We start from the raw sequence: 16,971 nt of genomic DNA, 5'->3' as shown, positions 1-16,971 counted from the left end.
ATTACATGCTACACTGAACAATCGCTTAGTCCTTTCCTCTTTTGCAACACAAATAAATGACTTGGTACACAACATTTCTTGCAGTGATTGTGACCAGTCTTACCAAGGATCTATGTAATTTCTGCTGAATATGCGAGTAAAACAGCGCGCATCCTCAGTACGTGTTTCTCGTTCAGAATTAGCTGTTCATGCCATTAATGAAAACCATACATTTTTATTTAACGAGGCCAAAATAGTGTCCAACGTAATTATATGAGAATATTAATTGCAGAAACCATCGTAATTAAATTACATTAGAATTCCATTAACGTTTGCCGTCCATATCTAACCTCCAATTAGTGGCCTTTTGCCTGCATGTGCGAAGATAAATAATCGTGGCCTTTCACACACATGCACGAGGAGGACAAATAATCCCTCTATTTAAGATTCAAGCTCACATACTCCGTAATTTCCATTTCTGTGATCATGACATAAGGTTGAAAAGCACTGTCAAAGCAAAGTGCTTCAGAAAGGAAAATCGCTTTTCAAAATTTACATTAAACTTTTAAAATTAATTTTTTAAATTGTTATTTGAATTTTTAATTAATTTTTGAATCCTTTTCAACTGATGTTTTACTGTAATCATTTTGCGTTAATCTTTTATTCATTTTAATTTCTAGAGAGTATCATATGGAGGCGTTCTATGTATCACGTTGAGGTAAATTTCTCTTATTCTTCTACAAATATTGAAATCAATGTAGAACATATCGAGCATCATAGTTCTATTATATTCTATCAAATTAATGAGGTTATGTGAAACTCAATTTATGCAGATTATAAATAATGCATTACTAAAGAAAATAATTAAGCATTACTAAAGGAACTGAAGAAAGGGTTTCATTAATGGTAAGAATTTTGTTAACCACTGCATTAAAATTTTGATATTAAATGCATGCTTTTATTTAGTTAGCAAAGTTTAAGTAATTCATTGATAAATTTAAATTAAATTTAAAAAAAGTAAATTGGCATACCTGTTTATAATCAGCTATGATTGTGCTATTACGCATGATTTCTGTTTCTGCTTGTTGCAGTTCACGCCTACACATTTCCTTCAGCTACAGCATCACAGAATTAAAATTAGTTCAAGAACAGAAATTTTTTTAAAAATATTAACTGCTTCCCATAAAAATTGTAATACGAGTTCACTGTTTAAAAGCAAATAATATGGTAAAAAAAGAGAAAAAAGTTAACTAAAGGCTGAAACTTGAAATATTCAGTAATTTTGTTGACAACTACTAATTACAAATAAAATTAAAACAGAAATACATTACTGAATTGATTATCATCAGGATAAAAATCACAAAAGGAAAAAAAAAAAAAAAAAAAAAAACAGAGAAGAAACACAAATGACTAAATGAATACAACAATAAATAACAGCTAATTTATATTTTCACTAATCTGAAATGAGAACTTTTGATTAGTCACATGATTTTAATTCTAAATACAAAATAAAGTAGGTATGCATGTATGTAGGTAGGTATGTATAGTTCTACTGCCTTTCTTAATAATTTTCTGCAGCCTGAGCCTGAAATTCTTTGTCCTCATACCATGTTCCAACTAGAGGAATTTATGAAAACTCAGAAGTGAGAAGAAAGGAGGAGAACCTTTGGATTCTGCAAAATTTATCATAGTTCTGACTATGATAAAATCGACTATGACTAAAATTGACTACGATAGTCAATTTTATCATAGTGAATGTGAGATCATCTATACAAGCAGAGTGAGCTTCCTAATAAATAAACCAAAGGACCAGCTAACATTTATTAATAAATATCAACCAGAGAGTTTAAATTGGGGTTTGTATAAATAATGGATCCACATTAATTCAGTGCATGACATTTGGTGGCTATGACAATTTGGTGAATTCCAAGTGAGAATTTGGTGTATGGAAAAACAAAATGAAAATGCAAACTTTTAATATGACATGCTTATAAACAGTTAATTTAGTGATTATAACATGGTTTGTGTCTAATTGAGCACATCAACACCTTCATTTTTAGGCATGTTAACATGTATGTGTAAAGTCTTCGCAATGTCTGTATATCTGTCTGTCCATCTGGATGTAATAACTTGACTCCTAGTGATTAGATTTTCATGAAATTTTTATTTGATTATTTTAGAAAGAGATGTCTTCCTTCCGCCAAATTTCATTAAAATTGGACGAATAAAGATATATGGCCTCAAAGAAAGGAGAAGCGAAAACTAAAACCAACCATGTACCCAAGCTCTCTAGACAACATTGCATGGTCCTGGAATAGCAGCATGGATTGCTTGATTATATGATATCTTCAGCATTACTGCCCATATGCTCACCTGGCTAGCCAGGTGGGTAAACAATATGGATGGACAACCATGCTGAAGATAATAGGTGCATACTCACTTTCCAACCAATCTATGAAAAGGATCAGATTGAATACCCTTACACAAAATAAATATATTTATTTCTGTTTTCAATGATTTAGTAAATTATACCATTCCTCATCTCTAAGCAACCAGAATTTCTCTAGGTTCTGTCTGCTGTGATACATTAAATTATTATTATTAGAAGTAGTATTGGCAAATGATGCAAGAAAGCAAGTTTATACAGCTTCAGAAAAAAAAAAATTATATAAATAAATAATAATAATAAAATAAAAAATGACCACAGTTCCCCATTTCACATATCTATTCCCTTTAAGAGTTTATCTAGCATGAATTTATTTAAACTACCCACTTCTACAATACCAGCTGGGAGTTTGTTCCAATCACTCTATAGCTGAAGACTAATTCTGCACATTCGACTTGTAGCCAGCCATCCTCAATTTCAATTTATGTTCCCTCACATGTCTAGTCTGAGCAAGAGGAATGATGCAGTCAGCAATGAGCTTACACAATCCATTCAAGGCCTTAAAAATCTCAATCAGATCTTTTTGCAAGTGCCTAGTCTTCAAATGCTGCAATTGCAAAACTGGTCTTCTCTGCACCCGTTGTTGTTTGGTTTTTAGGAGCATTAGCAGCTAAGGCCATATTGCTCCGGGGATATGCGGTGGTCATTTTCTGACCTTTCCGCATCCTCCGTATTTAGTGGTGATGGGCTCGAACCCCGGTCTAATCAAGAAGTGTGTGCTAAGCACTGCTGCTCCTTCCCACCTGGCTACGGAGGCGTCTCTGCACCCGTTCCAGCAGATCCACATCCTTTATAAAATAAGGCTTCTAGACCTTTATGTAATATTCAAGATGTGGCCTAACCATTGCCTTACACAAAAGGTTAATCACCTTCCTATCTCACCCAGGTCTTTTTCATTCTCCACTGGCCTGAGATGAGTATGTACCATAAAGCTGGTATATTTATTCGGGATTGCTGCTCCACACATGAAGTACCTTGCATCTATCAATATTAAACTTCAATTGCAACTTCTTTGCCCATCTGCCTAATTTGTTTAAATCTTGTTGCAGTAAAACACCCTGATTACTGTGATTAACTAGACTGCCAATCTTCATTTTGCACAGGCAAAAGATGACAATGATAGACAATGGTTCATACTTTCCATTTTGTTCCTAAGGCTTCTAAAATTTTTTTAAAGGTAATCTGGTTTACCACATTGATGGCAGATAGTCTCCTATGCTCAATTTCCAGGCAGGCAGGCATATGTTTGTGTGACATAATTACTGGGATGCTTAATATAACTGGCATAGTATCCATCCTGGTGAGAGAGATGGGGGTTTGTTATTTGGTTTTTAGGAGCATTAGCAACTAAGACCATATTGCTCCGGGGATATGCGGTGGTCATTCCCTGACCTTTCTGCATCCTCCGTATTTGGTGGTGACGGGCTCAAACCCCAGTCTAATCAAGAAGCGTGTGCTACGCACTGCTGCTCCTTCCCACCTGGCTACGGAGGTGCAGAGGGATTGGGGGGGGTTCAGTAGGATAGATCCCTTGGCTGGCTGGCTTTAAAATGTTCTATCTGAGGGTGGTTTTTGGGTGAGTATGCTATGTTCTTTAGCAAAAGTTGAGTTATTTGGTTTCTCTTTATTAGATGATCTGAAAATGATCCTTATTAGTATTAGTATTAGTATTAGTATTAGTAACGGCCGCATGGTGCAAGAAAGCCTATGGCTTATGCTGCACCAGCCAAAAAAAAAAAAAAAAATCCGAACAAAACAATGATAAAAACAAAAAAAAAAATAATAATAATAATAAATAAATAACTAAATAATAATAATTAATAAATAAAAAAAAAAGGAAATTAAACCTATCATCCTATGTGCTTCCCTTACCCAAAAGTACTATCCAGATGACCTTTGAATTTCCCCAAACTGTCGGCCTCTACCACCCATGAAGGCAACTTATTCCAGTAATTTATAACTCGCTGGCTAAAATAGAACTTCCTGCAATCCAATCTAAACATTTCCCCCCGTAACTTGAATTTATGTCCCCTAGTTCTAGCATCATTTATAATCTTGAAAATTTTGTCCTCATTCATTTTACTGATGCCTCTCAGAGCCTTAAACACCTCAATCAAATCTCCTCTAAGGTGTCTAGTTTCCAAACTCTGCAACCCACATATTCGAAGTCTTTCTTCATAAGGACGCCCTTTTGCCGATCTCACCAGGCGAGTTACCCTTCTTTGCACCCTTTCAAGAAGCTCGATGTCTTTCTTCAGGTTTGCTAAATTGGTTGGCAAGTAATGTGAGCAGCTGTGCTCTCCCAGTCCCTTCTCCTCCTTGGGGTCCTGCCTTTGTCTGGGTTGAAACTTGTTTAAAAGTATTAAGTTGGGATAGGATTGAGTGGGGGGGGAGAAATGCTTCTAGTTAATGGGTTGCAGGCAAAAAGAGCATTTATACATTACATACTAGGCCACACATCAATGCTATCCACAGGTAAAGCTTATGTAGAGGTGTTCACTGGAAGCATCTTAACAGGTTAGAGCACTAGAATTAAGGAGTCTGTATACATATTCTTGTATAAAGCCAGATAAGGCTCGGTACACTTATTGTTGGCATGGTTTGAGATGCTGTAGGTATTGCAGTTTGCTTTCTGAAATATGGTGCAGTTTCTGGTTTGTTTTGTGTCAATGGTTCTGTGACCTTTGACATTGGCAACAGCATCAGATTCAGCACTAAATGTGATGATTTTGATTGTATGTTTGAAGGTGACTTAACCTTTTTGCAGTAATGTCCCTGCTCAAAATCTAGTGTGGACTTATTAATAACTGCTTTACAATTGTTGCGAGCTTTGGTGTAGGCAGAAAATGAAACTGAAGAATTGGAAACAAGCCAATTACGATATGCAATGTTCTTCTCTTGAACAGCCTTAGCATATTTATTGGAAAACCAAGGTTTAGATAAAGGACGAGATTTTAAAGTGGAGTGTGGAATAAAGGATTCCATTCCTACAAGAATAATTTCACTGACATGATCTGAGCAAACATTGACATCAGAAGTTTTGAAACAGTAATCCGACCAAGGAAAAGAAGAAAAGAAATCTCGCAGGTCATCCCATTTTGCATTCTTGTAATGCCAAACAACACGAAGTTGGGAATAGTCGTGATATAAAGGTTCCATTGGAGAAGAGACAATCGTCAAGTTGTGATCTGAAGTGCCTAAAGGACCTCTCACTTCGACCTTGTACTTAAAAGGGTTGTTTGTGAGAAAAAGCTCAAGTGTATTGGCTGTATGATTAGAATTGTCCAGTATTCTTGTAGGTAAATGAACAATCTGTGCTAGGTCATTAGTAATTGCAAAAGCCTCAGCATCTCAACCACCTGGGTCTGTGTGACTTGAAAACAGAAACAAGCTGGAGTTGCAAACATTAAAATCACCAAGGAAAATTACTTCACTGTTAGGAAAGTTTGACTGGAGAAAGTCAAGTTGCAAAGAGAGGATATCACCAGCTTTGGTGTAGGCAGAAAATGAAACTGAAGAATTGGAAACAAACCAATTACAATATGCAATATTCTACTCTTAGTCTGCCCCCCCCCCCCCCCCACACACACACATGGGGTTTGGCAGACTGCAAGTGGAAATGGATATTGTTGAGATTAGAATTTAGACCACGTATATTTGTGAAATGAACTAGGAAGTGTTAGGGAGATTTAGATCTTTTCGCAGATAAGCTTACTCTATTAGTTTGACAATTCATGGTGTATTCAATAGTAAGAAAAGTGGGGGGGGGAGGGACATGCTGTATGAAGTGATGAAATTTTGGATATGCCATACACATGCTAAGAATATACTTACCAGATCCTTGACAATGTCCCCCCCCCCCACATACACACTACTTGGACTCCCTCTAGTCACTATCTGGCAGAGTAGAGATAGCAAGATTATACACTAGCTGAACTGGAAGACTCCTAGAGAGTTACCAATAGGTTCGGTCTGGTGTATTAACTAGTGGCTGGCCTGCGAACATCGTTTTAGAGCTGTATCCTCAAAATGTAAGAAAGTTTGGATCTCGCCATGATGTCCATCATAACCTCAAAAGACATCAGTCATACTGCATGAGGGAAGAGATGGGGAAGGGTTGACCGGAACTTACCTCTGGAGACTAAACACGAGTTCCACCACTTCAAGCCTCCAATAAGCAAAGTGGTGGTATTGCTCCGAATGATGAGAGTCATCTACCACCTAGTATCACCTGATAACACAGAGGGGCGGCATTCTTCCATGTGGTGTGGGTGCCACACCTCGACCCCTGCTTACTTTGGTTCACACCTAGGTGGTCGCCCACCATGTACTTGTGCATGGAGGTTATACCCAGGATTACCAACAGTCTCACCATTGTGAAGGTGGAAGCAGAGAATTTGGCTGTCACAGACTGTCTGTCGGGACTTCGCCGAAATTAGGTCCACTTGACTTGATTCACCCGAATATCAGTTCCATCAGTGGTTTAGACTCCCAGGTAGCAAGTACTGCTTGTCTGACATATCTGAGAGAATGTTTGTGACAACCTCAAGGATCCATTGAGCAATGAAGGTTCTTGAGGGCAACTTTTTCCAATAAAGGCCTGTTTCATCAATGTTGAAGATTAGATTTGAAGGATATTCACCCTCCTCTACTATAGCCTGAAACTCTGCATCAGCCACCTCAGCATCTGCACTTGCTGCCTCGCCAGTAATTTTCACACTTCTGAATTTGGTTCTTGCTTTAAATCTCACGAACCAGCCCTTGCTATCCAAAAATATTTCATTGCACTGACATTCTTTCTGCATAGCACTCTACATCAATTGTTTTATTTTATCAGCATTCTTCATAATTGTAGTAATAGTCTATTGTAGTATGAAGACATATTCACAGCTCTACACACATTAGGGTGGCTTTCACCAGCTTCCATCCTCCAAATAACTTCCATCTTATTTTCCAATGAGATAGATCGATGTGCCTTTTTCACGCTTTCAATTGCACTAGGATTCATTGAACCCAGACATTTTAATTTATTGTATTAAATTAAAAACTTTATAATATGATTGGCAAAAACCACACATGGCTATCACTATTATTAATTAATTTATTAATAGCGCAATTAATAAAAAAAGTTTACCATAATAAATTTCCATTGCTTTTAATGGCATAAACAACAACAAAATGAATGCTTCACCACATGGACCTTTACCACCCGCATCCACGAGTGGCTATTTTGAGGGCGGAAGCTTTCCCATCTATGATACGGACTATGATACGGACGCACTAATCGCTGATTGTTCTTGATCACATGAGTAGTGCATGATACATAGTACAGTATGATGCCAATAAATTTTTTCTGACGATTTTAAACTTTCAATATATAAAAAAATTACAAAAATAAATAAATAAATATATAAAAATAGTCTTGTGGTTTGTGACCGGTGCTATTGCGAATCCGCACAGAACAAGGGCTACCTGTATTTTTATTTGCAGTTCAGGTTCAGGATGGAGCCCAAAAGTGAGTGGCAGTGCATTTCTTTTCTGGTAGCCTGTAACCGTTCCGTGAAGCCCAGGATTCTATTTTGGTTATGGCAAGTTGGAGCTGCCATTTGATGGTATTCATAATTTGAGACTGACAGGAAATGGTACGGTCATCTGCTTACATGTAAGTTTCAACAGTTTTTGGGATATCTCGTGTCATGCTGCTAACTAGGATTGAAAATAGTATTGGGCCAAGTATCGATCCCTGTGGGACTCCCTCTTCCTGAATGTGAGATGCAGAGAGTACGTTTTTATTTCAGACCTGAAAAGAACACAATTGCAAGAAATTTTGAATTATTTCCGGCAAATGGCCCTTGAGTCCCAGATCGTGAAGGTCCATAATAATACATGACATCATGTAGTGTCAAATGCCTTTTCAAGATCTAAGTTGACCATGATTAGATTTCATGACAAAGGCATTGTGGATATGAGATTTGGCTTTAATAAGCACGTCTAGCGTTGATCTATTCTTCCGAAAGCCATACTGGTGATCTGCAAGGAGATTCTGTGACTCCAGAATGTAAAGCCTTGTATGAACCATCCTTTCAAAAATTTTACCAATGCAGCTCATAAGAGATATTTTTTCAACATAGGAAGGATCATTACTTGGTTTTGGTAAGGCAATAACAAAAGAGTGGCGCCAGGAAGAAGGATAGAAGACCGATTATAAATGATTAACAGGGTACTCAAATCCTCTTCAAGTAACTGCTTCAGCATAATGCAATGAACTTCATCAGAGCATGGGGCACTATTTCAAGATCTGTTTAACGATTCTTGAAGTTCTATTAATGTGAAGGGAATGAGCAGTGTTTGAAAAAGTAGATTTTATATTGTTCTGCACCTGCATGCATAGGAGACAGAGAAGCAGAGATTATAGCAAATGATTTTGCAAGTGCATTAGCAACTTCTTCAGCTGCAGATAGGTCTCTCCCTTTCCAATGGAATATCGGAGAGGGCAGATGAGCAAATTTTCTATTTAGTGCCTGCATTCTTTTCCAGATGAGCTGTGTGTCAGTGTCTTTGGTGATGGTTGAAGCAAAAGCAATTCACAAATTCCATTTCGCTTTCTGCCTAACTTGACTTACTTTTGCTTTGTCTTTTATAAGTAATTAGGTTACTAGTGGTGGATACTTGTGGAAATTATTCCAAGCATGGTTTTTTTCCTGTTTGCATTAAAGCAATCTGTATTCCACCAGTGATTTCAGTGATTGCAAAATGGTTTGGATTTTGGAACGGAGGAATTAGCACGGATCAGAATCTGATAGGTTATATAAGTATTTACATCATCAATATGTTGTTTTTGAACATGAAGTCTGTCTAAAAGTATTTGGGCAGAATAACCACCCCAGTTCGCCTTTTTAAACTTCCAGTGGATCGCTGATCAGGATTTGGATTTACCCCTGTTTGTAGTGAGAAAATAATTGGAAAGTGACCACTGTTAAAGGGATTGGTTAATACTGACCATGTCATGATTGGAAAGATAGATGAACAAATTGACAAATCTACTGCAGATGTAGATCCTGTTGATAGATGGATGTAGGTAGGAGATCCAGAGTTTAATAAATTAAGATAATTTTTTTCATAAATTCTTTAATCAATTTGCCTCTTCTATCCATTGAAGTGGACTTCCACAATGCTTGTGGAAGTCCACTTCAATGTATGATCCTTTGATCCACATATAGGACAGATGTCGTCACCTCTGCATTCCTGCTGTGAGTGTCCATATTTCTGACATTGACAATGGGTGGTGTCCATTTAAGTCACAAAAAAGACAAATTGGAGTTCTGTAATAAGATTGCCAGTGCACTTCTGCATTCAGAACTGCCAAGTTCTGAATGCAGAAGTAGTAGAGATGGTGGAACATAAATGGAAACAATGGTAAATGAAGTACCAACTGCTATGTGAGCTGCCACAGCTCCTAGGGTGGTTGTCAATTGGATCGGCCTAGATGGGATGTTAAAGTTAACAAGAATAGCTACTCCTCCATGCGCAGGCAACTTTGAACTCCTATCTCATCTGCACATCACATGGTTTGAGAATTTTGGCAAAACTTGGGGTGACAAGAATATTTCCTGTAGGCATACACCTATGGATTGAATTGAACGAGTAATCCCTTAAATCATTAAATCGACTGCTTAGTCCTCTGTAGTTCCATTGTATGATGTTATGCATTATTTAGGTTTAACTGAGGATGATTCATCTGACTGTTTTTTGTGTGCGGGGCATTTTTTGGGAATATAGGGCATCCAGTATCCATGGTGTCATTGGCATGGAGTTCTAGGATGGGCTCCTCATAATCTGAGTGTACATCCACTTCCATACTGTTGGAAGGTGATTCAGTTTTCTTGTTGGCTTTAGTAGTTTCTAATTTTTCATTATCACATGATACAGTTAGAGTTTCAGTTTGGATGCTAATTGGAGTATTAGTTGCTTTGTTGGTTTTGGTCTTAGGAGTATCTTTTCTGGAGGCTGATAAGGTTGTTTTAATCCAGTTCGCCAGAGAGGGGTTTGGTGGTATTGACACACCTGTTTGAACTGCAGTTGAAAGATAGTTTCGGGTGCAAGACATAGGATAGACTAGGCAAGGTCAACATAATAATTTGTATGCGTGCCTCAGGATATGAAATTATGTTCAATTTTGTATTTTTGAATTTTCTTTCCGGTTTTCCATATTTTACATGATTTGGAAAAGGCAGGGTGGTTCCTTTACAGTTCAGACATATGGGAGTTGAGGCTGAGCGATCTGCTTGTATGATCCTTTGATCCACATATAGGACAGATGTCGTCACCTCTGCATGCCTGCTGTGAGTGTCCATATTTCTGACATTGAAAATAGCAAAGAGGATTCGGGATGTATAGCCGAATTTGGCAGTTTAAATAGCCAGCTTTTACTGAGGATGGCAAATCAGGAATGCTGGAAGTTAAGAGGATGGATCAAGTTGGAATGAGATTTCCATTTTTGTCATTATTCTTTTCACCCTGATTACTTTCCAATTACTAAGTTCTTGGACTAATTCCTCCTCAGACACTCAAAGTAGGTCCCACTCTGTGATGATGTGCCTTTCAATAAATTTAAGATATTGTGGGGAGTAACAGATACTGATAACCCACCAAATGTTTTTGTCTTTAATAGCCTCTCAGAATGTTTGGACATGGCTGTTTCAACCAGGAGGTCTCCTGAGCTTTTCACCATTTTTGGTGATTCCTCAATAGATTCCAAATATTTTTGGATCATAAATGGTGATAACTTGCCCACAGGTTGAATAGACAGAGAGTGTACACCAGATAGTTAGGGGGTCAGGACACTGTCTCTCTTTGAATCCTTTTAGGTTGGTTAGCGTTATTTTCATCGGGCATTTCTGACCTTGAGCTCGATGGCTCTAAAGGTGGAAAATTATTTAAATCCATTGTTGCTCCTTTTAGCCCTAGGAGAGTGACTTCCTTCTCTCAGGTTACCAGCCCTGCCATGTGGAGGCTGGAGCTGTGCCACCAGTGACCAAGTGGTTGAGAAAGGTTAGTTGGTTATGTTGTTGTTATTCGGTTTTTAGGAGCATTAGCAACTAAGGTCATATTGCTCCGAGGATATGCAGTGGTCATTCCCTTACCTTTCCACATCCTCCGTATTTGGTGGTCACGGGCTCGAACCCCGGTCTAATCAAGAAGCGTGTGCTATGCACTGCTGCTCCTGCCCACCTGGCTAGAAAGGTTAGTTGGGTTAGTACGGATTATATAAATATGAGGGTGGTTCAATAAAGAATCGCCCTCACCTACTTCCACATATCGCAGAGTCATGATATTTTTTGTGTAGCATCATATATATCTCTGTACTAAAGGTGTAAAATTTCAGCCCCGTGTCTTAATTTGTTTTTCTCTTACAGAGCTGAACGTGTGATGAAGTAACATCGTGGACAAAGTTGAAGCCAGAGCTGTAATCCGGTATCTGTTCTTGAAGGAGGAAATCTCCTAAAGAAATCCACGAGGAGATGACTGCTGTATATAAGGATGAAGCCCCATCCTATGGCATTGTGAAGCACTGGCATAGACAGTTTAGGTGTGGTCGGACATCGGCAGAATCTAAGCCCATTCCAGGTCGTCCTCATTCAGCCATTGATGAGCACAATCAGAAAAGTGGAGTTGCTAATCATGGAAGATCGCTGGATATTTGTGCATGAATTGTCCCAGGAGGTGAAGATTAGTGTGGGCTCTTGAAACAGAGCCCACACGACCAACTGCATTTATGGAAATTGAGTGCAAGATGGATTCCCCGATTATTGACTGGTTTTCAGAAGGCTGATTGACAACAGAAATCACAAGAGTTGTTAGCCCTGTGCCAAAAAAACTTTCTCTCATCTAATCACTCAGGATGAATGTTGAATACACTATTTCGACCCTGAAAGTAAAAAGCAGTCCATGGAATGGTGACATCATGGTCCCCCCCCCCCAAGGAGGCAAGGGTCCAAGTGTCAGCAGGAAAGGTCTTGCTGACAGTATTTTGGGAAAGGCGTAATAATGACTGATTACCTGCAGAAAGGTAGAACATTGCCTCTTATGCCAATTTACTCACAAATTTACGATAGAAAATCAAAACATAGGTGTGGTATGCTGTCCAAAGGTGTGAGAATGCTTCAAAACAATGCCCCAGTTCACACTTCTGAAATTGCAACAACACAAGCAGCCACTTGTGGATATGAAAGGTGATTGTCCCTCTGTATAAGGCAATGGTCAGGACACGCCTCGAGTACTGCGTACAGGTCTGGAGGCCTCATTTTAGGAAGGATGCAGATTTACTTGAGCGTGTACAGAGAAGGGCAACAAGATTGGTGAGGGGAATGAAAGGATCCTCTTAGCAAGAGAGGCTTAAGTTCTGCAAATTGCAGTGGCTGGAGACTAGGCACCTGTGCGGTGATCTGATTGAGGTGTATAAGGCCTTGAATGGGTTGAGCACGCTGAATTCTGATGGGATCCTTCCACTTGTTCAGATTATGAACCTAAGGGGGCATAAATTCAAATTAAGAAAAGACAGACGTAGAATAGACATGTGGAAATTTGCCTTTAGCCAGCGGGTGGTTAATTGCTGGAACAAACTTCCATCTGTCGTTGTGGAAGTTGATAGGTTGAATAAATTTAAGGAGGAACTGGACAGGCATTTGGAGGGAATGGTGTGATTTTTTTTTTTTTTTGGCTGATGCTGCATAAGCTCATACACTTGCTTTCTTGCATCACATGCTACCACTACTACTACTACTACTACTCATCCAATCTTGCACCATTGGACTTCTTGTTTCCTTCCCTCAAATCATTTCTTCGGGGCACACACTTCCCCGACGACGAGACACTCATTTCTGCAACAGAGTCATGGTTCAAAGACCAACCACGCCACTTCAACAAAAATGGTATCCATAGCCCCATCCATCGAAGGGAAAAATGTGCACATCTGCACACTGGCTATGTAGAGAAGGACTAAAACCTGTGTCAAGAATCAACAGGCTAGCACTTCTGCAGCTAGGTCAAGGCAATTCTTTATTGAACCACCCTCACATATATATAAGTAAAGAAAGGTGAATTTCCTTTCTGGATTCTTACTTGAAAGCTTTTAAGTAGGGAATCACTTGAGTGAAAGAGGAAAAAAAGACACTCGAAAATAAATATAACTCATTCACTGGGAAAGACCACTCTACATATGGCACAAAAGGTTGCTTGGCACTCGGGGCCTTTGTCTAACTGACCAGGTATTGTATTATTATCTAGTCACAAAGGAAGCAAGGAACAACTCTAATATAATTTACTAAGATTTCAGAAATACTTATGACACAGTCTCATACAAACAACTTGAGTATAAGTTAGAAAAGTGTGGGAATAGACATAAGATGTTGAATAAAAAGATTATTAATTATTAGATGATAAAGAGTGGTTAGAAATGGGCAATGAGATATCTTAGGATTCTTGTTGTGGAAGTTGATAGCTTAAATAAATTCAAGGAAGAACTGGACACACTTTTGGAGTGGATGGAGAGGTGAATCGGGTGAGTTTTTTTTTTTTTTTTTTTGGAGTTTCTACTTTTTATGAATAATATTTATTAGGGAGTACAGCTTAATACATAATTCTTATTGTGGCAAGGTGCCAGAGGCTCACAACAGGAGATATAAGGCTGTTGACTGATCAGGAGCACATAGCACATGCTCTTTGAGTGGACCGGGCTTCCAGCCCGCAACTGCTAAATACGATTAATATTTGTATTGATTGATTTATTGTAAACTCCACTGACCTGGTGGTTGTGCCGGAATATAAACAACAACATAAAGGAATCCTAATTATAATGTAGGTACATTTAGAAAAATCTTAATGGAAAGATAAATAATAGATATATACATATACGTATACATCACTCACTCACTCACTCACACACAAACACGCACACACAAGGAAAGTGGAAAACACAAAATTCAGTGAGGTCACAGGACTTTTTTGATGATGCAAGACATGGAAAGAGTGGCAACCCAGAGAGCACAGAAATCAGCTAAATCCTACAGAAGATCCAGTCAACCACTGTGGATATTAGGAAGCTTGTGGAAGATTGTCCCCTGCTGTAATAGGAGTCTATCATGAAGGTATGCATATAGTAATTGAGAGACTGGATCAGTGGAAACATAAGTTAGGAGAAATCTGTGTGTGTGTGTGTGTGTGTGTGTGTGTGTGTGTGTGTGTGAGAGAGAGAGAGAGAGAGAGAGAGAGAGAGAGAGAGAGAGAGAGAGAGAGAGAATGTGTTGAAGTGTGGTAATAAGATTAGATTTTCATGGAGAGAGCTTTAGAGAATCCTCCAGAAGCACATATCCTACATCTTTGGTTTGAAGTTGTACCTGTGAGTATTTTTGCTGAGAAGGATACACTTTTCCACAAAATGAATAGTACCTACTTCTCTTGCCACTGAGGTAGTCATGACATGATAAAGAAGGCAAAGCTTCCAGAAAGCTTGTCTTGAAAGGCAGTACTTCCCTGCGAAAATCCACCTGACCTTTGTTGGTGCAGCTGACACCCATATCTCTGCATCATAAAGAATAGGCGGGTGGATGCAAGATGTGATTATTATTATTATTAGCCATAAGGTGCAAGGAAGACAGAGGCTTATGCTGCACCAGCCCAAAAAAAAATCCTGTGTTACCCTGAGAGAGAGAGAGAGAGAGAGAGAGAGAGAGAGAGAGAGAGAGAGAGAGAGAGAGAGAGAGAGAAGTTGAAGAGAATCACTAAGAAAGAGGAATGATGATATCCAGCTGAGTACCCTGGGTTTGCCAAGCCCATACTCACCAGATGTGAGCCCCTGGGGTGTATATTCATCAGCTCTGGTGATTGTCAGATCACTAGACAGTTGATGAACCATAGCTGTGGTTTTGCAGCTATGGCTCATGAAAGCAAGGCTGATTTCATGAGTAAAAAGTCAACACACTGATGTAATAGAAGCTTAGAGTTGAATCAAATTCTGATATGCAATGCTGACATGTTTTGATATTGATATCATCGATAGTGGAGACAAATAGTAGAAATGGGGATTTCTTCATGAAAATATGATTTTTGATTTGTTTGGGTTAATTGAATAGTTGAAGGAGAAAGATAATTCATGAAAACAACCAGCTTATGGTCAATGTTAATCTGAACTTGAAGAATTCAGATTAACAATGACATCATAAAAGTTTGTCACATGGGCATATTAAAGTCATATCATTGTCAGCATATGTGATGAAGTTGTCCGTTAATGAATGGGACCAGGACAACCACAAACAGAACTGATGAGAGGATGCTCCCTTGTGGGACACCCATGAATGATATTCATTGTTCACTCAGAATGTAGGTCATCATTAGCTGATATTCATGATATTATTACAATTTATGTCAAAATTTGCTAATTATATTAAGTTGAATCTGGGTCACAGTAATTTCAAGTTAGACTAACAACTAGAGGATACTATACTTAACACTGCTAAAGGAGAGAAAAAGGATGCTGTAATACAGTCTGACACAGTTTTCACAAGTCTAGTAAGGATATTAGAACAATGGAATACTATCACTGATAAATTGGGATTTTGACATAAAGAAGTAATTATCTCACTGTGCAAATCAATAGTCAATCAATGATGTACAAAGGTCTCAACTCCTCATTTCAGGAAGGGTTCTGACTTACTTTAAATAGAACAAAGGAGAGAGACAAGATTAATTGTGGATAGAAACAGATATTCTTGGAAGGATAAACTCCAGTTCTACAAACTACAAATTTTGGAATTAGGCCTCTGTGTAGGGACTAGTTTGGATGTTTAATGCATTCAAAGGGTTGAGCAAACTAAACAGAGAGGGCACATTTCTCTTTCTAGGACAGCAGAAGTTAAGGGGAAAAAAAAAAAAAAACTGTAATTGGATATAATAGTCTTATAGAGTAAGAGAGCTTATGTAAATTTCAAGAGATTAGCTACTGGAACAAGTTATTGCTTAGTATTATAGAGCTTATGTAAATTTCAAGAGATTAGCTACTGGAACAAGTTATTGCCTAGTATTATAGAGTAAGAGAGCTTATGTAAATTTCAAGAGATTAGATAAATGAGTATCTGGAAGAAGTACATAAAATACAGAACTTGGAGACACTATTTTATTCTTCTTCTTCTTATTTTTTTTTTTTAAGGCAGATGCTATATGAGTTGTGTTTCCTTTCATTATTCTTCCATTTTGATACCAATATTATTCAGAATCAAATAAAAAAATAAGGTGAGAATAAATCAGAAAATAAAAGAAAAATATATTCACCTGTCCAACTTCAGTATCCAGTCTCTTTTTCTCTTCTTCCAGTTCTACCAGTGATGACCTTGATGACAATAATTCCTTATTGAGAATTTCTACTTTATCTTCTGCCTAAAAAGAGAAAGATGACTACCAGCTATGATTTAGAAACACTGCTACAAAAATTTTTCCTTTTATACAGGAAAAGTGCTTACATAAAAAACTTAATATTTATTTCTAATCATATG

The 16,971-nt window shown here is 38.1% G+C and overlaps 1 protein-coding gene across 2 annotated transcripts in view; it reads right to left on the bottom strand.

The window, feature by feature from the left end:
- Window positions 1-16,971, bottom strand: part of LOC150087197 (rab GTPase-activating protein 1-like) — a 435,279-nt gene that overhangs the window by 38,832 nt on the left and 379,476 nt on the right. For both annotated transcript variants that reach the window (XM_090373009.1, XM_090373010.1), the window contains exons 22-23: window positions 16,751-16,855; window positions 1,011-1,094 (exon numbers count right to left, since the gene is read on the bottom strand). In XM_090373009.1, coding sequence (XP_090229135.1) covers window positions 1,011-1,094; window positions 16,751-16,855 — 189 coding nt within the window. The remainder of the gene's footprint in view (window positions 1-1,010; window positions 1,095-16,750; window positions 16,856-16,971) is intronic.

The sequence above is a fragment of the Mastigoproctus giganteus genome, chromosome 4, assembly GCF_048544385.1.
Source record: "Mastigoproctus giganteus isolate SK-2022 chromosome 4, ASM4854438v1, whole genome shotgun sequence".
Lineage (NCBI taxonomy): Eukaryota > Metazoa > Arthropoda > Arachnida > Uropygi > Thelyphonidae > Mastigoproctus > Mastigoproctus giganteus.
The sequence above is the reverse complement of the archived record's forward strand: the minus strand, read 5'-3'. Positions and strand labels throughout refer to the sequence as shown.